General features: G+C 37.7%; 2 protein-coding genes across 4 annotated transcripts in view; both read left to right on the top strand.

The window, feature by feature from the left end:
- The window catches only part of PTPRR (protein tyrosine phosphatase receptor type R), a 258,997-nt gene extending 247,931 nt beyond the window's left edge, over nt 1-11,066 (top strand). Inside the window, exon 14 of the mRNA XM_068560322.1 lies at nt 10,538-11,066. Coding sequence (XP_068416423.1) covers nt 10,538-10,631 — 94 coding nt within the window. The 3' untranslated portion in view covers nt 10,632-11,066. The remainder of the gene's footprint in view (nt 1-10,537) is intronic.
- A 1,337-nt stretch (nt 11,067-12,403) lies between these two features.
- Nucleotides 12,404-27,464, top strand: part of PTPRB (protein tyrosine phosphatase receptor type B) — a 113,200-nt gene continuing 98,139 nt past the window's right edge. For 2 of the 3 annotated variants that reach the window (XR_011075955.1, XM_068560561.1), the window contains exon 1: nt 23,351-23,513. Coding sequence is in view for 2 of the 3 variants with exons in the window: in XM_068560561.1 (XP_068416662.1) it covers nt 23,451-23,513 (63 nt within the window). In the remaining variant the exon portion in view is untranslated. Of the gene's footprint in view, nt 12,459-13,722; nt 14,119-23,262; nt 23,514-27,464 lie in introns of those variants that run through there. The other variant, XM_068560562.1, reaches the window with a different exon arrangement.

Raw genomic sequence — 27,464 nt, 5'->3', positions numbered from 1 at the left:
GATAGCAAGTAACTTGCCCAATGTCACCTAGCTAAGAAAACTGGTGAAATAGACCTCTTTGGCATCTGGGACTTCTGATTTCTAACTCAAAAGGTATGACTGTTTTTGATAAAAGTAAACAATCTTTTGGAATATATTTATTGCAAAATTGCTAGACAAAAACATAGCTCTTTGATCATTCTTTGCCAATAAAAAAATGCAATGACACTGTAATTTTTAAAACAATGGTTAATATGAAGGAGAGCTGTTTCGTGAATAGATAAAATGATATTGTCAGCAGTTGCCTTAAAAATATAATTTGAGGAACATAGAGAATTTGCCTCATCCCAAAATATCTATCTATGGAGGGCGCCTAAAATATCTGTGTGTAGTGAATGTTTAAAAGACTACTATTAGAGAGCCAATCTTTGGTTTAAAGAGTCATTCCTTTTTCAAGTTTCTTGAACCTACAGTTGAAAGGTGAGAGTGATACCTTATGTCTTCCTGGCTATTAACACTTTAAACAGGGTGGTCTATCCTTTTCCAGCTAGGGTATGTTAGCTAGAGAGTGTGTAACTCCGCACATCGGAAAGACGTTCAAAATTGAGGTTTTGATGAAGAGGAATTGAAGAGAGGGCTCCAGAAGAGGCCCTGCCATTGAGGAGACTGATAGACAGCTCTGGGCATTGGGAAGGTGAGGGCAGAAGAGCTGCAAGGCCAGCTACCTGATTTGCAGGGCCCAGTGCAAAATGAAAATGTGGAGCCCCATTTTAAAAAATGATTAACTCTTTCCAGATGGCAACAGCAAAGCGTGAAGCCAATACAGGGTCCTTCTCAGCACAGGGAGATGGGGCTGGTGTGACTGAGCATGTCGAGTCCATGCAGTCGACCCTGTTGGGGGATGTTTTAGGATGGGTGTTTGTAGATGGGTGTGAATTCTGTGTCCTGTGGAACAGTCACCCACGATCTCTGCTCAGAGCAGTTCTCCTGAATCATGCATACGGTCATTCATTCAACAAACATGTACTAAACATCTACTGCTGAACATGCATCAGGCACCCGGGTAGAGCAAGATGGATTCCTTAACAGGCTTTTCCAGACTGTGTTTCTCAGGGCACATTTTAACGATTAATTACACTATGAGAACCCGCTAAGTGTCAGACTCTCTTAGCCTGTACTCAGGCAAAAAAAAAAAAAAAAATTAAAAAGCTTCTCAATTAATTTTGAGAAAAAGCTATATGCTATATTTCTTAGAACCCCTCTCCACTTGAATATTCACAAAAAGTATTAAAGCATTAAAGGATCTGAAGTGTCCCCCAGCATGGAAATCCATTACACTTCCTTGAAGGACTCTTTCACATTTATTTGACCACACAAAACTTTCCTCAGACGCTATCTAAAAGGGAGGGAAAGAAGTTGTAAAATAATAAATATAAGCTGTTCTTTCAAGAAGTTTGGTGGCGAAGAGAAGACTAGAGATGGCATAGGAATTTGAGCCTGGGTGGAGACCATTAAAAAGGGGAAAGGAAAGGGTGGGACTAATTGGAAGCATCCAGCTGAGCATAATAAGGGCTACAAAAGACAAAGCCAGTATATCAGAGGGCTAATATTTTGTACTCTGCAGGGTCCAAGCTCCATAGAATTTTTCCTATCCTCTCATACCCTCCTTAGCAATGGCCTCTGCCCACTAGTGATCCAAGGCTGCACATTGCATCTTTTTTATGGTTTACCCCTCACAACTTATATCTGCCTCCTCTGAGAAGTCCAGAGCCTGGCTCACAGCAAAGAAAAAGAAAGTGGTTTTGATACTGGAAACGGCTTCCATGATTGATTAAATCAACAGTTTGAGCATTGAATAGGATCAAAGACCTTATCAAAAAAAAAAGAGAGAGAGAGAGAAAGAAAGAAAGGACGAAAGAAAGAAAGAAAGGAAAAATTACAATGCTTGATCATTGTTATTCAACATAACATAAACAGGCAATTTGTACTCAGATCACAAGTCTGCATTTTAGCAATAAATTCAGATGGTCTGGTTTAGAGACGAGTGTGTTATGCTGAATGGATGTTTCCAGTGTAACAACAATGACAGAACCATTTAGTGGATTCCTCACTCTCTGGCAAGACATTATTTTTATTGGCTTTCAGGCAACTTCTATTAATAGATGCTACAGTTCTCACTGCAGATTCATGAGTCTGTGATTCTCCTATTAATAATACTTTTGAGCATATTTTGAACTAAAATAGGATTTCTTTTTTTCCAAATAGGAGTACAGATTCTGTGCAGGGCACCCACAGGTGTTTTATTTAGAAGTGTGTTCATGGATCATTCCTTCATTGCCATTGTATTCATTTTTAATTAAAAGATGAAGTCAGTAGCAGGCAATTGGGACAGAGCACTGGCTGGTGGGACTGGGAAGCAGGCACCCACTGGAGAAAGAGGTGCCAGAGATTACCGGACCAGATGTCAAGGAGGTTGGTGCTAATCCTGGCTCTGACCCTAATTTCCTGTGTGACCACTTGTCACTCTAAGCCTCTGTGTCTACATATGGAGAAAGAGAAGTGGCGCATATCGGAAGCCTCCAACCTCATCTGGTCTGAGGACCCCTTTTTAAGAGTAAAATATTTCATGGACCCCAGCCTGATGGTTATACTTTGAATCCCGTAATGCTTATAAATTAATCCTGTTTTATTACTTAGCCCTTCCATGTCTTGCCTAAATCTTCTAATCTTAAATATCACTAAATTATTGTGACGATACCACCTAATTAAGAATTCCAGTTGCTATTAAAGCTAAACCAACACTTTCATCATATTTAGAGCCTGCTACAAGAGATACATTTAGGCTTGTGTATACTGTTTTCGTGATGTGAGATAGTGATGAAGGTCATTTACACATTGAGTCTGAGAGATGCACTTGCCCCTTTAAAAATAATAATAATAATCCGTAATAATAAAATGGCCCAGGATACTCAGAGACTGCCCCACATGCATATGGAGAATGACTAAGGAGCAAGATGGTAACACCAGAAGACGTCTAGGCAGGGAGGAAAAGAACGTGTTCCATTGTAGGTTGACCTCAGGCAATCTTTTCCTCACTGTATTTCTTTTCGTCCCACTCGACACCTCTGAACTCTGGAAGAACTTGAAAACAGAATTTGGGAAGTGAAACACATAAAATAGTTTGTGATCCCGAAGCCTTTTTTTTTCTCCTCTTTCCCTCTTTTTTTTCCTTCCCCAGAAACAGGAAACAATCTGTCTAATCCACCCTTTTGAGAGTCAGTAGTGAAATCTGCAGTTGTCTTTGTACATCCTTACCTTGGAGGCCTTAAATTGGAATGACATCCAAAGACCTTACTTGTGGCTTCCCAGACAGGATAGAAAAATGCTTCCAGTGTGCGTCATATCATTGTTTAAATGTTTTGATTAATCACTTTAGTTTGACGATTTTTTTTTAAACTATAACAACCGAAGAAGAGGAATACATATGCCACCAGTTTCCTAGGCTAATATGTGTCTGTAGCATATTCTTTGTTTCCAAAACTAGGTTAAAATAATTCCAAAGCTAAAATTTCCACCTCTTGGTATAATTTTTACCAACCTTTGTCTTACATGTAGCCATATCCTTCTGCAATCCCAACTAATCCCAGAGATTCCCCTTAATTAGTGAATTTCAGTGATCTCATTTGAAGATCAGGGATTGAACGTTTTGGTTTACTTATTTTCAGAACACTTGAAGGTAAAGCTTAGAAATTGGTTTGGATTTACTTGACATCACAGTTCTTGAGACCATAACAAGACGTCCTCTCGTAAAACAGATAATGCCAACCGAATCTTCCAAGTGGTTGTCAAGACGACCTTTACCTTCTTCTCAGCTAGGAGTCAATTGAGTGTTAACCTGGGTGTTCAGAAGAAAATTGGCTAGTTTTCAGGAAAAACAAAATGGAACTCAAGGTATGCTAGTGCATTGAGTTATCTTGAATTATCATTGACTTGTGTTGGCTTTTATGCCCTACAAATACTTTGTAGAAAAAAAAGTATCTATATTCAAAACACCTGGTCAGAAACAATCAAAACGTTTAAGTTCTTCGTCCTTGAAATGACATGGTATATAGACACAGGGAAGATGTCTGTCTGAGACACCCCAAGTTCAGCCCCAGACGTTAGCCTTGTTTGACTCATGCCCAAGCTATCAGAGCTTTACCCGTGAGGCACATTAACATCCACACCTTTTGTTCTAAATTTACTGTACCAAACTTTACCAAAAGAATTCCAGATTCAAAAATAATAAAAAGCCAAGGAGCGTAAGTTCCATTGTTAGCCCAGAAGTGAGTCACCGCTGCAGCATTTCTTCTGTCTACTGATTAGACCGGATACGCTCTGGGCGGTGCAGCAGGAAAGGCTTGTTGCTCTTTGTATGTGTGAGTTAATAGTCACAAAAGGTCACAATTTTAACATGTTAAAAACCAAATCTTTCTCCTGGGCATCTGGAGGGGTTTTTTTCAACACACCCTCACAGTAGCAAAGGTGAAAAAATATATAGTTTTTTCTCTTCTAAACTGAGTTTACCCTCAGCTGACAAAGCTATGTGATTTTCTGCATAGCGTCCGAGAAGACACTGGTTTTTTTGTTTGATGGGGCTAATGTGACATGTACTATCTGACATTTCTGGAAGGGCAGTATATCTGAATCCTCTCTGGCCTGGCCATACACACTGCTCATATTCTGTGGCCACAAAGAAATCAGAGCCTTGCACCCAACACCATTTTTGCAGTGAAAGAAGTGACTTTCTTCCAAAGCATGAAATGGGGCAGAATTAGGGTGAACAAATAATATGTCATCCAAACCGAGGCACTTCTGAGAGTGAAATGGGGCTTTATTAATAATTACACCAGGACAACAGGAGTAAATCAGGACTGTCCCAAGCAAACCAGATGCATGATCACCCTAAGGGCTTATGTTAACTAAGCATTTACCAACAGAATAAGAAATAGAACACGTGGCATTTATTTAGTACTCTAAATGCCACTGTGCTAAGCATTTTATGGATTATCTCATTTAAACCTTGCAAAATGTGAAACTTTATTAGGTAAACACCGTTTGACAGGCCAGTGGTTTTTAAACATTTTTTTTAGTGAACAACAGGAAACAAAACATTGGGAAGACAAAATCTTCTACAAAACACCAATATGGAAAACAATTAACAATAATTAATAAAAGAAAGAAGGAAAGGAAGGAAAGAAAAAGAAAGAAAGAAAGAAAGAAAGAAAGAAAGAAAGAAAGAAAGAAAGAGAGAAAGAGAGAAAGAGAGAAAGAAAGAAAGAAAGAAAGAAAGAAAGAAAGAAAGAAAGAAAGAAAGAAAGAAAGAAAGAAAGAAGGAAAGGAAGAGAAAGAAAGGAAGGAAGGAAGAAAGGAAGAAAGAAAGAGGGAAAGAAAAAGAAAAACAGTAAAAAGGAGAACTGCTGCCCTGGTCAAAACTGTGATTCGAAGCCAGTCCTAAAGGCCCACCCTCCTTCTCCACTTAGGCACCACTGTAGAACCCCAGGCTCCTGGGAATTCTGTGACTAGCCTTTGGCTAGACATTGATAGGCTCTGACTCATTTAATCCTCACAATCTTGATGAGGTTTGTCTTTAATGTCATTTTATAGGTCAGGAAAACCCAGCTGGGAGGAACAAATGATTTGTTCAAAATCCTATAGCTGATAGGTTCAAAAGCAAGGATTCAAACTTGAATCTGTCAGACTCCAAGTCCCCTTCTTGCCACTAGGTCATCTACCTCCACTGCAGGTGACTTCTAGGCTGGTTAATATTTAGAAACATATTGGGATCTTTCCATCTTGGCTTGCCCAACCTGAGCAATATGGCAGAGCTATCCTCTGCCAGGTGTGCTCTTAGTTCTACAAGGTCCTCAGGGGACTCATCCCAGAGCCTTCCAACTAGTCCTGTTTGACCAGATAGCACCAAAGAGTAATAGTAATAAAAACAGTTAGCACTATGGTACCTGCAAGTGCTTGGCTATGTGCTAATAAACAGTTTAAATGGACTGTCCCATTTACAGTTCACAACCGTGCTATGAGGCAGGTACTGTTATTTGATTACCTCATCATTTTGCAGATGAGAGAACAGCACTGCAAAGATTATGTAATAAGGGTAAAGCAGCTAGTAAGTGGTAGTGACAGGATTTGTCTTGACAACAGTGTATGGTGCCTTTTAACCTCTTAACACACTTTGGTCCCTACTGGTAATGAACGTGATGCTTTGGCATTCCAAGTGCCTTTTCAAACTCACAGTGACTGTCACAGCTAACTGGGTTGCCTTGCCCTGCTTTTACACGACCTCACCCTTTTTTGATAATCTGACTCCTGTTTGGTAGTAGATATTGGAGCTTAATGCATTATACCCCCTGGGAAAAGATTTGTGCCCAAAGAGGATTCTCCAGTGAGAGATAATGCTTTAATACAATGTACTAGGTAATGGTGGTGATGTCGGCGTGCTGCCTGACTGATGACAACTTTTCTCCACTGAAGCATCATCTTGATCACCATGGAAATCTTTTAAAATCTTAACTTTGGTCAAGTTTAAACTATGATCTGTTGGAGGTCAAAGATTATTTAGTGCCTGCTCTTTAAAAGGGAGTTGGATAAAGTAATTACCTTTTAAAGTAATAAAAAGAGCATTCCTGCTTCTTACCTTCGAAGACCAGCTTGCTTAGGAACTTTACATCAGTGATATAGATCCAGACCTCAGCAAGTCCATGGAGCCCTGTCTGACCTGAAAGGTACCTGCAGTCCAAGTCAGAGCTCTCCTGGAGGCTGAATCAGTGCAGGGCTCTCTTGAGGGTTCATGATTAATCTCACATTGTTTATTTATTCCATAAATGTATTTTGTATATAGGCACTATATTAGCTTCTTGAGTATTTTTCACTATGGCCAGCCTAAAGAAGACTGTATTTGTCCCATAACAGAATAAAATCTGCAGGGTAATCCTAGAATTCAAGTTCTTACAAAGATCAACAGAGAATTCTACATACCAATATATGCAATTGGAAATGTAATATTTTAAAAGATGAGTGTAATGAGTTCCTGATTTTGAGTCAGCCTCCAGTTAATGCATTCTGGGATGTCCCTTGCCTTCTTTTAGTCTGGAGTTTATATGTTTTCATATAACATGAGACAGCATGGCCTGGGTAACTTACTTGACAGGTGTTTACTTAGGACTAGTAAGTGCTTTTCACTTTTGCAAATATGCAAAGACTATAACATCATGCCTGCTCTTAAAGGATCTAAAACCTAGTTAGACATAATTTTGGAATGGGATTAGACAGTATATCACACGATATCAAATTACTTATAATAAAGACCCTATCTTAGCCCTGTCTTTCTCTACTACCTTATAAATGACAGATAAAAAGACATAAGGCATGCTTGTTAACTATCTGGGAGACACCAATCTGGGAGTGAGAAAAGAGGCTAATATACTGAATGATAGAAATAGTGATATCAGTAAATACGAACTTTGTGCTGAAACCAACAAGTTGAAGTTAATAGGAATAAATTAAAAGTTCTGCATTTAGTTTGAAAAAACTCAGTAGCATAAGTACAGGATGGAAGAGAGCTGTAATTTTCCCATTCAAAAAAATCCTGTGGACTTTTTCATTAACCCAAAGCTTCACTTACTATCCTAAAATGCTTGCAAAGCACCAGGCACTAGGTAGGCACTGTGGGATCTTTCCATCCAATGCACCTGTAGATGCAAACTCATTGGTCTATAACGCGGAGTTCAAGGGGGAAAATATTCCCACTGACTGGATCTCATTGGGAGTAGACACAACACTCTAAGAAGGTCATATTTGATAAAAGCAGGCTGTAGAAAGGGGAGACTAGATTGGTGAGTGACAGGGAAACCAGCCTGCATAGAAATATTGAGTGACCACAGGATGTTTAGTCTAGAGAAGAAAAGATTACAGGACTTTGATGGTTGTTTTCCAGCATTTAGAGAGCTATTGTGTGACTATAAGAGGAGCCTTAAGGTTTTTTGGGGTTATTTCAGTTGGACCAATGGGGCGGGTGACAGTTAGAGAGGGGCAGATTCATTCTGATGTCTTCAGAAGTTTCCCTGCCAACCTTGGCAAAGGCTGAGCACTCCAGCAGAAACTAGCTGACCATCTACCATGTAGACTGCTCCCTTTTGGAAAGACAACATTTTGTTGGCAGTTGGAATACATGATCTCAGAGGATCCCTCTGATGTCAATGCTCTCCCTTTTATTTTTCAAAACAAGTGGGAAGCAACCTAACTTTTCATATACCTTCCTTAAGCCTTGAGACCCACAAGAATTTTGCTAGCCTACAACTAATGAGTTCCTTTCCCCATCTTCTCCAACTTCGCTGGCAGAAACAACATTGACTTAGTTAACAGAATGTCATAGTAAGTATCCTCCAAGCATTAAAATACACTGCTAACCTATCTGGGGTAAAATGGTAATTAAAACCTAGACTGTGTCTTCATTCATTCACCCGTTGGACATGTAAATACCAATGTTCACCAGAACATACAATCAGGGGGAAATCTTGCCTCCGTGTGAAGTAAATGGTGGGAGGAAGTTCACAGACCAGAGTCCGTGAGATAGAGCACATATAAGGCTCCACATACCATCTGCAGCTCAAGGAGGGGGACTAATGAGCTGTGCTGATGCCAGAGGAAGGGAGGCACCTCTCAGCTCCCTGGAGCTGCCTCAATATTTACCATGGCTGGATCTCCCAAGCTTCACAGTCAAAGCCAGCATATTCCGGACACCTGCTGTTTTTAGGTGTGCCCAGATGTCATCAGCTAAGAAGAGGAAAAGTCACCACATCCTCAGCTGGCCATTCCTGTTGTCAACTTAGGATCAAGGAACACTTTGGCCAGAAAGTTGCCTTCAGTACAACAAAATGTGCAGTTCTAGGGAAGAGGACCGATGAAATATTTCTGCCAATAAGTTGCAGTCACCAAAAAACGTATATTTACCTTTTTTTATTTCTTGCCAAATACATCATTTGGGCATTATGTCGACCAGTTTAGTGTCGTTTTGAAGGGTGAAGTGTTACTAACTTAATATCACTGCTTAGTTTAAAAGGGTGAACTCTTACTGCTTTAGTATCTTGTAAGCTTGTATTTATAGAGGTGGGCAAGTAAACATAGGTACAAGCCCAGTTTTAGTTATTACCATTAACTAGAAATCACACTACAGTGAGGCAGTATATTTCGTTTTTTAAGTTGAAGTGCTCAAAGGCCTCAAAATAATTATTTTGAATGGTAACAACAGCCACTAGGAAGAACTAGCTAAAACATAAGTTTAAAATTGGTTGTAGCATTGGTTGTAGAGTTATGAAGATTAGAAGACTTCAAATAGTTACTAATAGGGATGTAGTTATTCAGTGAGCAGAAAAAATATGTAACATTTACACAGCTATCAGTAGCTTTGCCACGTAAAAGAACCATTATCAAAAAAACAAAATGCCATATAGCTATTTTATGTATAAAAGTATAACGAGAAGCATCATTACTTCTCATGAAGTCAGATACCTTCTACTAATCTAAAACATAAGGTACTCTAGGGATGATAATGAAAATGACAAAGGGAAAAAAGCAAGAGCCAATTCTCTTTCCAACTCATATAAGGACCCACCTGCTATTGTGGGCTTTTTAAATTAATTTTTATTGGGGTATAGCTGCTTTGCAATGTTGTGTTAGTTTCTACTGTACAGCAAAGTGAATCAGCTATACACATACATATATCCCCTCTTTTTTTTGGATTTCCTTCCCATTTAGGTCACCACAGTGCATTAAGTAGAGTTCCCTGTGCTATACAGTATGTTCTCATTACTTGTCTGTTTTATACATAGTATCTGCTATTGTGTTTAGATACTCGGCACACCACCCCCAAAGGTTGCTTCCACATAACATACTCAAATAGACCATTCCAAGGTAGTTTTTTTACTTGTAGAAAGAGCAACATTTCACAGTTGCGTTTTGTTTAGTAAACCTACATCAATTTTAATCCAAGTGCATAAATCCGTATAAAATGAATGATAAGGCACCCGAGAAGTAATACTAACACTCCAGATACATGAATTTATTTAACCCTCAAAACAATCCTATGAAATAGGTGCTGTTATTCTCCCACTTTAACAGAGGAGGAAACTGAGACACAAAGGGTTTTAAGGAACTTGGCCAAGATCACACAGCTAAGGATTGGCATAGGAGGGATCTGAACTGAGTCTGGTTCCGAAGTCCAAGTACCTAACCATGAGGCTGTACTGCCTCTCCAGTGACAATATGTTGGTAAAATTAATCAAATGCCTACTGTGTACTAGGCACTGTGTTAATCCCTTTATATACATTAGCACATTAAATTCACCAGTTGGGTCATCTGGACGTAGGTAAGAGGGATAACAGAAGAATCACCAGGCCAACTGTTCTGTGTGTCTTTAGCCTAACACCTGCGTTTGGGTGTGGTCGCTGAGTTACTTGAGACTGTGGGAGGTTAGCAATAAATTATTATATTATCTCTTCCTTGCAGGGGTGGAATGGTCCAAACCAGTGAGCAGTATGAATTTCTGCATCATGCTCTGTGCCTGTACGAGAGCAGGCTTGCAGCAGAAACTGTCCAGTGATTCTCTGAAGACTTACCAGACCATCGTTCTCTAGGGGTGATTAGTCAATTACCCACTTGAGGCTTCTGGAAGGAGCTTCCTTCAGTGGAAGAAAAGAGAAGCTGTGAAGCTAAGCTGGGGCGTGGATTGTGGAAGATGGCAACATATTCAAGATTGCCAGCCTCTTGTGTATATGAATGCATTTGTAAGCATCCCCTAAATTATTTTGAAGGTCCTTTGCTGATGGAGGTATGATTGATTTCTCACACAGCTAAGGAGGATTTTGTTTTGTCTGTATTGACTATCTGCCACACAGAATATATGTATGAAATTTATGTCATCAGATGACGACTTGAAGAGCTGCTGAAGAAATTATTATTGTGTGTTTAGATGCTTTTATGTTTGCAAAAAATCTGTCTTGTGAATGGACTGTCAGCTGTTAAACTGTTCCTGTTTTAAGTGCTAATTCCTTTCTCAGTTACCAGAATCTTGCCGCTAAAGTTGTGATTGAAAATGGATTTTTAACAAATAAGTCCTTGTTTTTGAAAAAAAAATCAGAAGCAGTAACTATTTTATATGGAAATGTGTCTTGAAAATATTACCTATTAAATGTGTATTTATCAGTACCTCGTACCAATCAATTACAGAGCACAATGATTGTCATTGGGTATATATGTATTTACTCTCTACTATTGGGCATAGAGGTGGTTTCTGCTCCAGAATTCTACCCACTGTATTTCTACATTGTGAGTCATTTTACTTTCAAAGGTAAAAACGAATTTGTAGCAACTATGATGTGTTAAGAATTTTAAATACTTGTCTCTCTTTTACTAAAAAAGAATTTTTGAATATGCTGTCTACCTGAAATCTCTCTCCCAGCAAAAGGCAGATGCCTTTGGGAATGATGTAACCTGTCCCATTTCCAGAGGTTCTTTAAAAGGATGCTGCCATCGATATCCTTAAATCTCTGAAAGGATTTAATCCTCAAGAGACAAATAAAGCTTAAAAAAAAAAAAAACTACACTCAGCAAACACTAGATGTTCTGCTCAAATATGAATTTTTAACGCAGCTATGTTGACTTTGTTTCCTACTGCCAATAAACTACTCTTAATACTAAATGTTGAGTAAGGCATGTACTTTTTTTTTCCTATTTGAAGAGAGACCATTATCTTTTGGGGAAAGCCTGAAGTCGATAGTGGGATGGGTTTAATTTTAGTCTGCCTCCCCCCACTGGAGATGACTATTTCAAACTGTAGTATTGTCATCACTTGAGAGATAATGATCTAGAAGTGCCATCATTATGTGGTTTTCCTCGATAGGCTCCCAGCTATCATTATACAAACAGTACATGTTTATGTCTTTGTATCACTTGTCATAGACTCTCATAAATTACACGATTTCTGTTTGTTCAGCAGAATCACATCACCTGAAGAGATGTAATGTTGTAGGAACATTCAGTTACCTAAGATTACAATTCCTCTCTTCCCTCTTGAGCTTAGGTAGTCATGTGCCACAGGGATGGTAGAAGAAAACTTACAAGTTTTATTCTGCTCCTGAAGGCAGGAATTTTTTCTACATAAAAAAAGAGAGGCAATCATAATCCCTTCTTTCTAAGGAAACAGAAAAGGACAACTGGTGTAAAACTTCCCCCAAACAATTCAATAGGAGGAAGTGCTCGTCACTGACTTTTCCCCCCACCGTGAAGGCACATTTCCTTCCTAGTCTTTGCTTCTCTTATCTGGGAGATTTTTTTTTTCCTCCAAGCGAAGCATGAACAGTCGTTAAGTGGAAAATGGAGGCTGAATTTTACGTGGCGATTCTTACCTGCTTCATCTTCTGGAACTCAGGTGAGTGGGTCTGCCTCAGTTTCCTGAGGCATTTCTCCAACAGCCAGAAGTGGAGTCTCTGTCCTTTGAAAAGTGTCTGAAACAAGGCGGAAATGGAGCTGGGTCTCCATGGCAGTTTAGCCAAAGACGATGAGGAGGGGGGATAAAAGGAGCCTGCCATGCCCACACCGTTGAGATTTCTCTCCAAAAGAAAATAAATGGCCTTCTCTTGTGTCTTCCAAATGCCTCAGGCAGCTCCTGAAATGGCATCTTTACAGCAGAGAGTAAAGCAACCCTGAGGGGGGAGAATGTATCATTATGTAACAGGCTGTGGCATCTTCATGCTTTTTCCCTGTCAGGCTATAGTTTTGTTTCCTTTGTGTTAAAGAAAGAAAGTATAAGAAATATAATTAAAGGGGGTTGGGGAACTGTGGTGTGTTTTATTTGGAAGTTGTTATTTGGAACCTCTGAATATTTTCATGGGGGAGCTGAGAAAATTAAGTAAAAGCACCTTGAAAATGGTTTTTGAGCCTGAATATCTCATTTTTTAATCCTGATGTTTAACAATTGGGTATTTAGTTTTCTTACATGGAGAATAGGTGATTTTTAAAATCTATTCGCCTTTGAAGGAAGACTGTAGATATTGTCACAAAATAGAGAAATGCTTCTCCCTAGGATTATAAAAAATTTAATTTGTGATAATCAATACTTTCATTGGTTGCTATTAGCTAGGAGGGTGTGCTAAGAAGAATGGGAAATTTTGTTTTATTTGTGGATAAATATATCCAATTTTTAAAAATTGTATTCAAACTAGTCCATTTGTATACTAACACTTATTGCAATAGTAATTTAAGGTTTGGAAAAAGGGGTGCTTTTTCCCAAAAAAAGTGGGGGATGGAGGTGAGGTGGAAGGAGTGAAACGGTTAAAACGGGAACTGGGTTTTTTAGAACTCTAACATATTTAATTATTTGGGCTAAAATATCGCACCATACTCTTTGGATGGTTTTGTTTCTTCTCCAAGCTTCCTTTCATTATTTCAGTGGGGGTGTATTTTCTTCCCTAAGCCATGTGAAAGGAAAAGAAAGGGAGCTAAGTGTGACATTTTGACATTGTCTGCTTTGGGATTTTTAACACGTGTTGAATCTGGGAATAGTCACTTGAAATGATAGCAATTGCAAAAGATAAGTAAACCTGATTTGTGGTTGATTTGTGGGTGAGTTGTTTTTTTTTCTGTTGGGCCTTATGATTTGCTACGTAGTACTTGATGAGCTTCTCATTTTCCAGAGGGGTTTCAGATTGTCCATGTCCAGAAACAACAGTGCCTTTTCAAAAATGAGAGAGTGGTCATGGACTTGTGCAATGGGACCAGCCAGAACCAGCAGTGGATGTGGACTGAGGATGGAAAGCTCCTTCATGTTAAATCTGCTCTGTGCCTGGGCATCTCTGATTCTTCTGGTGGCCCGTCCCGATCCGCCATCTTTGCCCCCTGCTCCCGGGCACCTCGATGGACTTGCTATGAGAAGGAAGGGTTCCTTGAGGTGGAAAATGCTTCTCTCTTTCTCAAGAAACAAGGCTTCAGGGTAGTGGTCAAGAAGGGCAGGAAGTACCTCCACAGCTGGATGAAAATAGATGTCAACGAAGCGGGAAAACCAGTCAATGAAAGCCTCTGCTCTAAAAAAGGTGAGCTCTTCCTTTCAGAATCGATTCTGAAAGTTTTTCTGCTAAATGTCTTGTTTTTTCACATTCAAGGGAAGTCCACATGCCCCAACAAAATTCCTATGGAAGATTCATAAGCTAACGGAAATGGATCACGTGGTACCCACTGACTTGGAAAACTTCATTATCTTCATTAAAATAAGCCCAACTTTTTCTGTCTATCTCTCATTCTTCCTTCCTTTCTTTCTTGCTTCTTTTGTTAATTCAACAAATATTTCTCAAGCTTCTCTTTTGTTCCAGACATTAAGCACTTTGGTTAAGTACTACTAAATGTGGGTATGTAGCTCTATGTACATATGTATATGCAATGACTAAAGCCAATGATCAGGAAATTAATATTTTTGCTGATTTAGACACTTCTATTCTCTGATTATGAGGAACTATTACAACATCATAATGGTGCTTGCTAAGACTGGGAAGATAATAAATTATGCTTTTGCCAATCTCTTGTACTAATGTTTAAGGGTAGATATTTTTTGGAGATAACATATTTTGAAATGGTAAGAACCAATGTGCAGCCACAGAGTTTTCTAATTTGTTGATCATTGATGGATATAACCTAGATGATGGACACATATAAAAACTTGTATACACGTGCATAAATTTCTGGTACAGCATACAGTTCAGTCCTAGACTAGGAATTTTTATTTGTGGATGTGGCTTAATTTTCTATTTTATTGAATCATCTTACTGCTTATTTACTCCTCTATTAGAGGTTTGCTTTAGGAAGTCATGAAGGATAAAAGAATTATTACATATTAGGTATAAATCACTGGAGGAATGCTCTAGAAATGAAGCCGTTCATTAAGATTAAAATTTGTCAAGGTTAAGGGGATTGTCCCAGATAATTAAGTGGCAGAGGTATGATTAGAACCCAAGTTTCTTGATTCCTCGACCAGTACATGTTCCATTTTATAGTACTTCCCAAATGCTTACACAGACTCTTGCCCAATTGGCTACATCCAGAATCATCTGGTGGGGAGGAGGAGTAGAGGGAATCATTGCCATCATTTCTTCCTCTATGATCATCTCCAAGATTTGATTCCAAGAAATCTATATTTGGGCATGATACTTGATATTTTTTAAAAAGTTCCCCAAATAATTTTGATTCACAACCTCATCTGGGGATCAACATCCACTGTACCTTTAAATCTTTTTATTAGGTGTTGATTTTTGAGGCTTATATGAGTTTTTTCACCACACTGATCTTTGAACAGTTTTCTGTCACTCATTCACTTCAAAAATTAGACAAACATCTAATTAGGTGCCAACTAAATGCATGGGCTCTTCTACAATACAAGAAGAGTCCCTGTTCTTATAAAATTTCTGAAATGAGAGTAAGATTTAAAAAAATGTATAAAGTTAATTAGAAAATTCAACTTCATCAGAGAGTATACAGCATATAGCACCAATTCATACAATTCCTTTCCTGTAGTTCATCTAACTAGGCCTGTCCTAAACAACATAGAAATATTGTAAATATTTCAGTTGTAAGGTGCATGGTTATACACAAGAAGTGAGATTCCTCCCCAAATCCTAATCAAACCTTATTTAGAAGAATATTCTTTCATTAGAACTTTTTAAAAGCACATATGGATTCAGTAGCTATGGGTTATTTAAGATAGAAGGTAATTCATGGAAAAACTATCTCCTTTGACCTTCATACAGTGATGGACTTCATACAGTCCCAGTGATGGACTTCACTTCAAAAGTAAAGTAGATACAATATACCAATTACAGTTAACCACTGAACATGCCATATCCAAAAATGCCTGATAATGTGTGTTGGAAAAAAAATGGACTTCTAGAAAAAGCGGAGCTAAAATTTGTACAATTCTAGTTCAAAAAAATCTTATATTTGAATATGCATAGGTACAAGGTATACTTTTGCCTTAACACAGTTATAAGCTAACAGACACATTTTTCTTGTCGATCCACACAGAATGATATTGGTTGACCCATAGCATGAACACTCACTGATTTTCTAGAGAATCCATTATGAAAAATTAAATTGCATGCAGATGTTTGTGATGAATGATTCCGAATGTCCTTCCTTAAAGAGTTGATAACTAAATACTATACTCTTAAGCAGCACAAATATGCATGTTGTTAATCCATAGGATGTGATTTTTTAAATTAGGTTCTTCAGTAAAAACATACCTGTGAAGGTCAAAATCTGAACTATACATTTCATATTTGTTTCATAGAGGAAATATTCATGACGCCATTCAAGTATCTAAGTAATATTTCTCTATTACCTACTAGGTGCCAGAGCTTGTGCTAGTAACTGAAGTACTCTACACCAGTGATTCTCAACCCAAGCTTCACGTCAGAATCCCAATGGGGCCTTTGAAATAGTATTAATATCCAGGCTTCATCCTCTAGGCCAACTAACTCAGGCATTATAATTTTTAAATGCTTCCAAGGTGATTCTAATGTGCAGCCAAAGTTGAGAATCACTAAATATGTCTTGCTTCTTAGGATAATGGGGAAGGCAAATAAGTAAATAGTTAATTACAATAGAGTGTAAGTAGAAAAAAAAAATACCCCTTCCTCCAATATATATTCTTGCCAGTGTGTCACATTAAGCAACTGTGGGTTTCTTTTTTTTTTAAATTAAAAGATAATTCTTAAGTTGCATACTTTTTAAACAATCCTTTGAGTGCCCACTGGATCTTGTCATAATTTAGCTGTGCTTCATTCTCAGTAAGACACCTTTTTTCTTCTTCTACCTCTCCTTTACTCGAGTTCCTCTATACAGGGAGGGTGAATTGAATAGGCTTCCAAAGTGGGTTAAAATTCAATTCAAAAGTTAATGTGAAGGTTTTTGAGAGAAGGACCTATGCTAGGGTCAGATTTCCTCAAATAATCAGCGCTACTGCAATGATTTTTTATTAGGAGAAGAATGTAAAATTGACCTGTCTTTTAAATTTTTCATATAATTTATATTTCTTTAAAACCCCTTGGGACTTCCCTGGTGGTCCAGTGGTTGAGACTTCGCCTTCCAATGCAAGGGGTGCAGGTTCGATCCCTGATTGGGGAGCTAAGATCCCACATGCCTCACAGCCAAAAAACCAAAACATAAAACAGAAGCAATATTGTAACAAATTCAATAAAGACTTAAAAAATAAATAAATAAAACCCCTTAAAACAAACTTTTAATGGACAAATAGAATTTAATGGGACCTAATTAATGGGAATCTAATTAAAAAGAATATATAGATTGTGTAGAACTAGGATCACCAGTACATAGTAGAATACCAAATTAAAGAAAAGATGGTTTGAGATTTTTGCCATTCCCTCTGAATTTCAAGTTTACCCTTAAAGAATATACTACATATCTTCATTCTGGACCAAAAAAAAAAAAAAAAAAAAGTGTACCTGGTAGACAGACTCTTTTTTAAAAAATCAAACTTTTAAGATCAATTTTTTAAAAATTAGAGCCTTATAGCTATTATTCTGAATAGTAAAAGTAATAATAAAAAGCATTGCCTCCAAAATGCCAACATATCTGGCTAAAAATTACAAAATTTCATTCTCCCCGTATATTCTTTTGTCAATCAGTTGCCAGATATCCAGTTATCTGGAAACCACCTTACCTTTAGCAATGTGTCAATAAAACAAGTGATTGACAGATTCTAATTTTTCCTCCCTATATTTTGGTGTTATATAGCTACATCCTTGGAGTCACTGTATTAAGAGTATGACTTTTAGAAATATTTTGTGTATAATCTCTCAGTCTCTATAAATTCACACAAGGCAGTCGTCAATAATGCAATAAGGAAAAACCAAATTGTGTTTTGTTCAACAGTATAGCAATTTTATATAATCACACATTCGACTTTTTTAAGGATTATTATTACTTCAGGAGTAAAAATGCATTCTGAGGCCCAAATCTCTAATTTACAAGCTCTTAAAACATAGCACTCCTAAGTAAAGGGCTTCCTGCATAGCAAAAACCTTATAAGCTAAAGCAAAAATTATATTGGTCTACAGTTTGGGGGGTACTTGTACATTTCTAGGAAAGTTCACTAGAAATTCAACTGAAAAAATCATTTTTCCATGACCAAGTCTTTTGTATATACAGGAGATGCAAAAGGAAAAGAGTTAGAAAAACTAAATTACTGTGCTATAAACCTGTTAACAGGGATCATAACTTAGAAATCTTCATCTCCTTTAAAGGTAATCTTGGTTCCCTTGGTCAATAAATGCTGTCTAAGTTAGTAAATGTTTCAACTTCTAAAAGGTGCTGAATATCAGAATTATTGGGAACAATAAAGGAAAGCTAAGGACTACTTTATGCCACTTTTGAAGTCATGACTATTGCTTTTCTCTTCTTCCCAAGTTAAGAAGAATTTTTAAATCAAAAGTTACAGTTGCATCTATTCCAACAGGAAATAGTCTTGACACCACAAGCAGACAACAAAGGTTACAGTGGCCGAATCATTGAAGTTTTATGGACCTACATGATCTGGAAAATAACTCATTCGTTGGCCCCCTCTTTTGTATGGGTAACAGAGAAATCTACTCAAAGGATATTACTGATCTGCAAGCATATCTAAGCAAATAAGCCTTAGGAGAGGGAAATAAAAGCATTCTAAACGTGAAAAGAGTTTCCACAGCACCAGCACAAATCTATTGGCAGGTAGACTATGCTCAGGTAGTTCTAGGTCTTCTGGATGAAGAGTACAAAATTCCATCTATCGTTTGGATACCTATTCCAAGGAATGCCAAGTCTCCCTACAAGTATAAACACCTGGATGATTGTCTAAAATTGTTACTTTCACTAAGATGTTTCATATTGTATGAAGAGAAACATTGTATATGTCAGCCAACCAGTCAACATTTATTCAGCATCTACTACAGATTCATTCATTCAGCTCTCATATTTATCTGAGGACAGGCAAATTTTTGCAGACATATTTCCAATATCCCTGATATGGCTGAGTTAGTAAAATCCCTAAAAGAGATTTCACTGCTGAAGTAAATCATATCGTTGGCTGGCTTGATATGCCTGTTGGTTAAAGTAATTGTTTAATTGTATTCATACAGGTGAGGGAATAAACTGCATAAGCATTGTAATAGGTAAACAATCATGTATGCTCTTGGGAGACAGGGTTTTAGTAGCTTATTTCCTTTAGGGATTGGTAGGAGTGCTTGTAAATACAGAGAGCTTGATGGGAAATGAACAAAACAAAACTGAAAGTATCTTTTGTATAGACTCTACTTTGACCAAATTGGCTGTCACAGCCATTTTAGAGTTTTTCTCCTAGCATCATTATAACAACATGGGCCTTGCAATTAACCATTTATTTACATGATCATTGAAAATCATCTAGTCATGATTATTAATATATGCTTTATACGATCATTAAAAAATAGCTAACACAGCATCCAGAGTCCCCCCAACGATTTTCAACCTGTGACACATCAATGAACTTATCAGGGCACACCCAGGGCCACAAATGACTTTCATATGTGCTCTTATATCTTTGTGGGTCCCTTTCTCCGCTGGGAAAAATAAAATAAGTTAATAGATTTTCTTGTGTCCTAACATTCTCATTCTTTCATGATGTGTGAAAAATTTTTTTTAACATTTTCTTTGACCCTGAAAGTTCTTTTTGAAAAATTATTTTTAAAGAAATTAAATCATTTCATGGGCCCTAAAATCATGGGCCCTAGGCAATGTTCCAATGTGCTTAATGGATGAGCCAGCCCTGGACACACCAAGTTATTCACCCACTTTCCATCTGCCCTTGCCCTGACCCTGTTTAAGTAGCCTCTGGCTCAGCATGTCTCTCCCACAGCGTGGGAGCCATGAACTTATAAGCCATTTTTCCCCCTCCATCCTTCTATCCCACCATCTCATCCTTTTCCAATGTGTGTGTTTGTACCTTCCCAAAAGAAAACATGGGGCATTAGGATAAACGAGGCTCATCTTCATAAGGCAACCCATAGTACAGTGGTTGAGTAGTAATTGGCTTTTGAAAAGTATTTCTTTGATTGGCTAAGCTTTCATTTATTTTTTTAACCTAATTTTTTTACTATGCTGTGCTTTGATGTTTTACTATGCTATGTCCTGGTATCAATTTCCATTTATTAATTTTACTTTTTTCTAATTTTGCATCTTTTTTAAGGCCTGTAAAAAAAAAAAATTTAACCTCTGATTATGCCTTCTCATTTGTTGTGTCTCCCATTGTTTGTAAATTCTCCATCTTTGGTACTCTTTTCAACAACTTTTCACTTCCTTACTCACTTTTTCAAATTTTAGGCATGTGTATTTTTTAATGTATCCTTTATTTCATTGACTACATTTTCTGAAATGTTAATTATTCATTTTACCATTTCTAATAATTATTTAGACTACTATAATTCCCAGACCTTTCCCTTTATCTTTATTCTATCCCAATCTTATTTAAAATATTTTATATATTAAATTTAAATATTTATGTATAGATATATATATACAAATCATCATTCTTCTAAGGTATCTTCTGTTTCATTTGTTACCTCTTTTCCAGATTATTTTCCCACTTTTAAAGGGCACATTACATTTGGCATCTTCCTACGGAATGGAAAGTATCAATATAGTTAAAATGTTCTATCTCCAAAATGAGTTTTATTCAAGTTATTTCTTTCAATATGCTCGAAAGTTTTTTGTATCATTTAAAAGAGGGAAACTAACAAATTGTGTATTGTCTTTATTATCATTATGCAAAAATTCCATTTCTATTATTGATTTTTTCTGAGACAATCATAGATGAATTAATAAACTAAAATACATATTGCTTTTTTAAGAAATGTATTTGAAATATGGGCTTTATATTATGCAGTCATTGCAAATCATCTTATAGGTGAGCTATCAGTGCTGAACTTAATTTTTACACATTAAGTGCTAAAACTTCTGAGATTGGACCCAGGACGGTCCGCCTTATTTTGAATTGTGTTCTAAGAGGAATTGTGTATAATGTGGAAACAATGTAGTGGCAATGGTACAATAAAGCTTTTTAAAAATAGCTTCAACATATTGTTCCATTGTGTAAGAACTTTTCCTTGCATTTGTCAAAATATATCTTGTTCTTTCATGAACTGTAAAATGTATATACCTTTTCAAAGAACATCAGAAGAATCATAGAACCCAAAACATCCAAAGATCTACTCTTTTTAGTATAATTTCATAGCACCCATTTCAACAAAGAGTTCAGGCAATGGAAAGATGAACTTATTTTCATCACCTTATATATTTCTATGATGGATTTTCTTTTCTCCCATCTACTTTATAATCCTTCAGTGTCCACATAAGAAATGATTAGAATTCAGCTTTGCCTCATATTGTATATATGGATAAAATTATATACTTGGATGTATATTACACCTGAGAAACTTATTAGAAATGCAGGTGCTGGTTCCCACACCAGATCTACTAAATCACAATTTCGGGGGTGGAGGGTGGTAGGGCGGTTAGGCTCCAGTTGTCTAACAAGCCCCAAAGGTGATGTGATGCCTAGCAAAGTTTGCACATCACTGCTTTGAAATTCACGAAATTTGGAAATCAAATGTTAAGACTAAAGTTTCCTTCCTGCTTCTTAAATAGCACAAGTTAAAAACATAGGCACAAAGTGAAGGGGTCCCAGACCTGAATATTCTCTAGGTTCTTTCTTTGGAAAAAAGGTGGTGGCCTAAAATGGAAAATGGACTTGTTTGGTTTGCAGGGTTTTAAAAATACATTTAGAAGGTTAATTAAAGACAATTACAGAAGAGTAAAAATTTTTCCATAAGATATTACAAAGCTACGTGCAATGGCGATAAGCTATGTTATTTGCAGAAGAAATTTCGAGAGTGTTTTGATCATTTACCTAATTTGGGGGAGGTCTTGTTTCATCCATTGAATTAATTCTGTAAGCTGACTGAAAAAAAAAAATAGTTCTCAGGATGAGAACTTACCAACTGCTCCTTAGTAAAGAAGAGTAATCATAGGTTGACATGCTAAGACACATAATTACATGCTAGGTATTTGGAAGCTTGTCTCTGTCCTCACCTCATCATTAAATCTTTTTTTTTTTTTTTTTTTGAGGGTCTGAGAGCTAAAATTGTCACAGCTAAAATTGAAATCCCCTGTCAACTCAGGGGATTGGCATTGGCCAAAGCTCAAAATGACCAAAATACTAATCTTCACGTACAGAAATTTTTACATCCCAACAATAGATCAATATCTATGTAGAAGGACATTCTAACACCTAACTCAATTAAGACTGCAGAATTAAGACTGCTTCTTGGAGTTTGTTGTAAAGGCATATTGCTAATAGTACAGTTGGGTTTGTCCTGTAGAAGACACCCCAGGGATAAATGAATCTGGTCTGCCAGGCACAATGGCAGTGATAGTGGCACAGGATTCAAGAAGATAAAAACAAACAGAAACTAGGGAGAATGTCTAAACATTTATCAAAGCCTAGATCTGGTAGATGTGCAGGTAGGGTTGCCAGATAAAATATACAACATTCAGTTACATTTGAATTTCAGATAAATGACAATTTTTTTGTATAAGCATATTCCTAATATACAACATAATATAATGTAATGTTGTATATTGGGGATGTATTAAATATACTGAATTACTGGTTATTCATGTGAAATTCTAATTTAACTGGGCATCACCTATTTTTATTTGCTAAAATTTGGCAACACTGTATACAGGGTACTCTGCACAACCCTCCACAGCTCAAGGAAAAGACGCTTAATGGTAATGATTATTTTATTTACATTTAAGAGAACAGCTGATATTTACATCTTGCTAAATGTTAAAAAATACCGTTTCCATTTTGAGCCTCTTTGTATGCTTATAGCACAGTTATAGCCCTGATAGCACAGTTTCCACAACTCTCCCTGCACCCTGTAAAATTGATAGATGGATAAAATTGATAGATGGGTGAAATGGACAGGACAAATGAGTATGGTCACGCTCAAAGTATCTTCTATTTTTCATATAACTGAAGCTTATTATCTACGTGCCCATTGTTAAAGCGGTCTTTTTCTAAGTAAAATTGCTTTTATGTGAAGAATCTCTAAAACATGAGGGTAATTTTAGCAACTGTCCTTTCTTTACCTCAGCTGGCCTGGGAGCGGAAGTCTCTGTAAGGAGCACTAGAAACACAACTCCTCCCCAAATCCCCACTACTTTTAATGCACTTCCATATGGCCTGGGACACCTTATTAGCAATACCACAGAGACCTTCACCAGAAGTACTACAGAAAACTACAGCCAAAACAGCAGCCAGAGGCAGCACCCCAATCTGCAGATGGCTGGAACTACATCTTGGGTTCCCTGGACTACTCAACCCTTCTCCAGCACCACTGAAGAGGTAAGGGGAGAGGGGAGGGGCTGGAGTGTGGTTTGGTAAGGTCTCAGAAAGCCCATTGGTTGAAAAGATTTGCTTTGCTGGAAATACTGCTACTCAAGTGGGAGATCAGGCACTCTGTGTCCTGGGTGCTAATTGTACATGAATGCATTTTGTGTAATGAGAAAATCTTTGGGATAGAATCAAAATTGCTACACCTTTATAAGCTGAAGATAATTATAACTGCACTCCTGTAGGTTGGCCACATTTCTGAACTGACGTCAGGGTTCATAGGCTTACGATGACCTAAAACCAGGAAATAGAAATTGAAATCAGTCCCTTGCAGGTCCCCCTGGATATATTTCACAATCGTTTATGCTTATAAGGGAGGGGAGAGAGTCACAAAGCAATGGAAGATTCAGCAATCACTCTAATGGATTTGTGAACTTGGAGGAGGATAAGCAATTTCACATCAGCATCCACAAGAGGACAGATAAATGGCTGAGAAGCAGCAGTGACACAGCCATAGAGTCTGTTCACATAGTGTTTCCATTTCAGGTGTTCATCTCTTCGGTTTTGCTTTCCACTCAGGGTTTTAGGCTATCATTTTAGACAGTAACAGTGTAATTAAAACAAATTTTAAAAGCTAAGGTTTCATTTGGCAATATTTAGCTGTTTCCTAATAGGCAACCCAAATAAAGAGAGTAAAAGCCCAACACTATGCATATGACTTACACATTTTAGTGCTCTGGTTTCTTTCACATTGTGCAGAAATGAATATTGCACATGACTCCCGACTAGTGAACACATGCCTCATTATGGATCACAAAACAAATAGAGCCAGTACCATATATCTTCCCCTCAACCTAGTTCTTGCCTTGCCTCTGAATAGAAGTTCAGAAGGCCTCATGACTTTTCTGGACACTCTTTATATCACTTTAAAATTCAACACTCACTCTCAACCCATTAGCAAAAGTATCCATTTCAGGAAATAACCCAAACTCCGAATTCAATTGAAATATTAGCTTCTCCTCTCCCATCACCCCACCAAGTTTGGTCTTGAAATAAGGGAAAGGGAATATGTTCAAATTCTCTCACTTCTCACTCAGCTCTTTACCCCCCTCTCCCAGCTCGATCATCATGGTTTCAGATCTGGCTGGGCTTGGAAAGTGGGAAGGGAAGACAGGAAAAAGGAGCAGGAGAGCTTTTACTTAAGGAAGCCATCATGAACTGTCACTGTGCTATCCCTAAATCTCCGAGTCCTGAGCCCTTTCAACCACCGGTATCAGTGAGAGATTCTCCACCTGCTTTTGAAGTTGAACACTTCTTGGTGGAGCACTTGTTCATTTTGCCTCTGCTAAAACTACATTCTAACATCAGTTTATAAAAGTATTTTTATAGCTGAGCTTAAATATTTATATCTATTTTTTCTGTACTGATGTGTGTGTGTGCGTATATATATATGTACTGATACATACCAGTACACATGTAGTGATATCAGTATATACGTACTAATTTTTATCAGTATACATACAGATATACCCATAGAGACAGAGACAGATACTAGTACAAAACAAAAACTGTGTCAAATAAGAAACGTGCTGAATAAAAACTACAATAGAAACATATCTGCCTGAACACTAAAGCATTGTCTTTTAGCAAAAAGGATATTTCCCCATCTTTGCCCAAGTCGGACCATTGTGAAACAAAGACACAGAAAGCTCCCAGACATGGCCAGGCTCACTGGGATGAGTCAAGGACAGCCAGCTCTAGAGCTCTGCTGCAGGCATGGCAGTCCCGGGGCCGACCCAGCACCGTGTTACAGAGCCCACGTGGTCCAGCCCAGAGCTGGGTTTGCAGCCTTGAGCTGTGGCAACTACTCTGTAGGGTTTTTTGGTTTTTGATTTTTAGTATTTTTCTAAAGTGAAGTTCACTCTAAAGTTTATATGAGCTCCCAGATGGAGCACCAGAATGACTATGCAGCCAAAGATCTCGTGTTCCATTTTTTTTCTTGAAGCTCAGGCAAAACCCTAACTATGTCCTCGGAAGCTGAATGTATAAAAGCTATGCTCTTTCCAAAAGCAGTTTCTAAAACCGCAGTTTTCCGTGACTCTCATGCCTTAGGTGAGGCAACCCTGCTAGATCATCATTTGATTCAGTGGGAGCATTTACTTTATAACAGTCTGTTATAAACTGCTGTAGTTAAATACTTTGGAAAGTAAAAATGGGTCACTTGGGAGGTAAAATCCCTGTCCTTTAAAAGTAATGTTGAAAGGTACTCTACCTCAACACCTAGAAGAGTATTAGGAATAAAATTGTTCAACTTAATCGCTTGGAATTGTGTAAAGAAAAATCTTTGTGTGTCAGTTATTTTCTTTATCAGCTAGCTCCTGGTTTGGGAGGATTTTGGATTGACTTACTGTAGTTGGGCCATGAGTTGGAGTGGTCTATTATCGGTGATGATAGGAAAAATCTGAATATGAGCTTTTGGAGGGTGGGGACTGTATTTATTCAACTTTGTAGCTCCAGCACCTGAACATAATGCTTAATGCTTACTAAAGGTGTGTAGAAAGGAAAGGGAAAGAAAGGTGTAGAGTGGAATGGAGCAAAATGGAGTGGAACTGGAGAGTGAAAAGGAATGGAATGGAGTGGAGTGAAATTAAGCAGAGGGGAGTGAAATGGAATGGGGAGAATGGGATGGAGTGCTAGGGTATTGAGTTGATTGAAGTGATATAGAAGTGGGTGGAATTGTCGACCACTTGGGTAGCAAATGACACATCTACTGCCAATGTCCATCTACTGCCAAGGTGTGATGGTCATGCTGAGTAACCATGTTTTTTATATTGCCTAAGTGTTTGAAGTTTGTGTGTATCTAGTGTTTAATATGTTTCTATTATCTAATACTCTCTCTATATATATATATATACATAGAGAGAGAGAGAGAGAGAGAGAGAGTTTCATTCAGGGGCTAATTATCCAGTTCCTTTTTCTCCTTTCTAATTTCCCCCATTTCATCTCTTAATCGCCCTTCAACTGCCCCCCACCACCAAAAGGAAAGAAAAAAAGGGTAAAAGAAAAAGGAGAAGGAAGCAATGATGACTGTCTAGTGACTTTGGAAAATGTTCATGCATTCAACAAATATTTCCTGAGAACTTAACTAGTGTCAGAACAGAGTGGTTAAGAACTCAGGCTTTGAGGTCAAAGGTCTGACTGCCTCTTACTAGCTGGTGATCAAGTCTCAGTTTCCTCATCTATAAAATGAACCTCCACCTCTTAGGGCTGTAGTGAGGACCAGGAGAGACAATGCCTGTAAAATGCTTACCGCAGTACCTGATCCTTAGTAAGCACTTAAGAAGGAATAGCTGTTATTGCTATTTTTTACTGGGACACAAAGATGAATGACAAGTTGTTGCCCTGAAGGAACTCACCATCTGCTGAGGTGTTGAGGGAGATGGAGATTACACGGGCTTGTGTGGAATACAAAAGAGAGGTTCCTGACTAGTGTGGAGGTTTTAGTGGGTGTGCAGTAGGTTAATGTCTTCTGGAGGAGGGAATATCTGAACTGAGCTTCACGGAGTATAGGAGTTAAACCAATAAGAGGTGGGGGAGTGGGGACGGAGGGATGTGGAAGAGCTGAGATGGGACAGGATGGAAAGTTAGAAGTGATTTTAACTTTCACCTAAAATTAGTATTTTTTAAGAAACTTGGGAATTTTATCACTTCAATCCAATCACACATTCCATGCTTGTTTATTGAGCACCTACTATCTGCCAGACATTGTGAGGGATGTCAAAAATAAATAATAAAGGTGGTGTTACAGAAGTACATAGAGAGCACAATGTCGTCAAAATCATTGAGTATAGGATCAGCAATCTGTTAAGACTGAATAAAAGACTTAGACAGTATAAGAGCCCTGTAATAATTCTCACACATACAGATATGAATATATATCGATGAACATTTCAAACACATGTT

This window comes from Eschrichtius robustus, chromosome 13 (assembly GCF_028021215.1).
Source record: "Eschrichtius robustus isolate mEscRob2 chromosome 13, mEscRob2.pri, whole genome shotgun sequence".
NCBI lineage: Eukaryota > Metazoa > Chordata > Mammalia > Artiodactyla > Eschrichtiidae > Eschrichtius > Eschrichtius robustus.
Note: the sequence above shows the minus strand (reverse complement) of the source record. Positions and strands in the feature narration are given on the sequence as shown.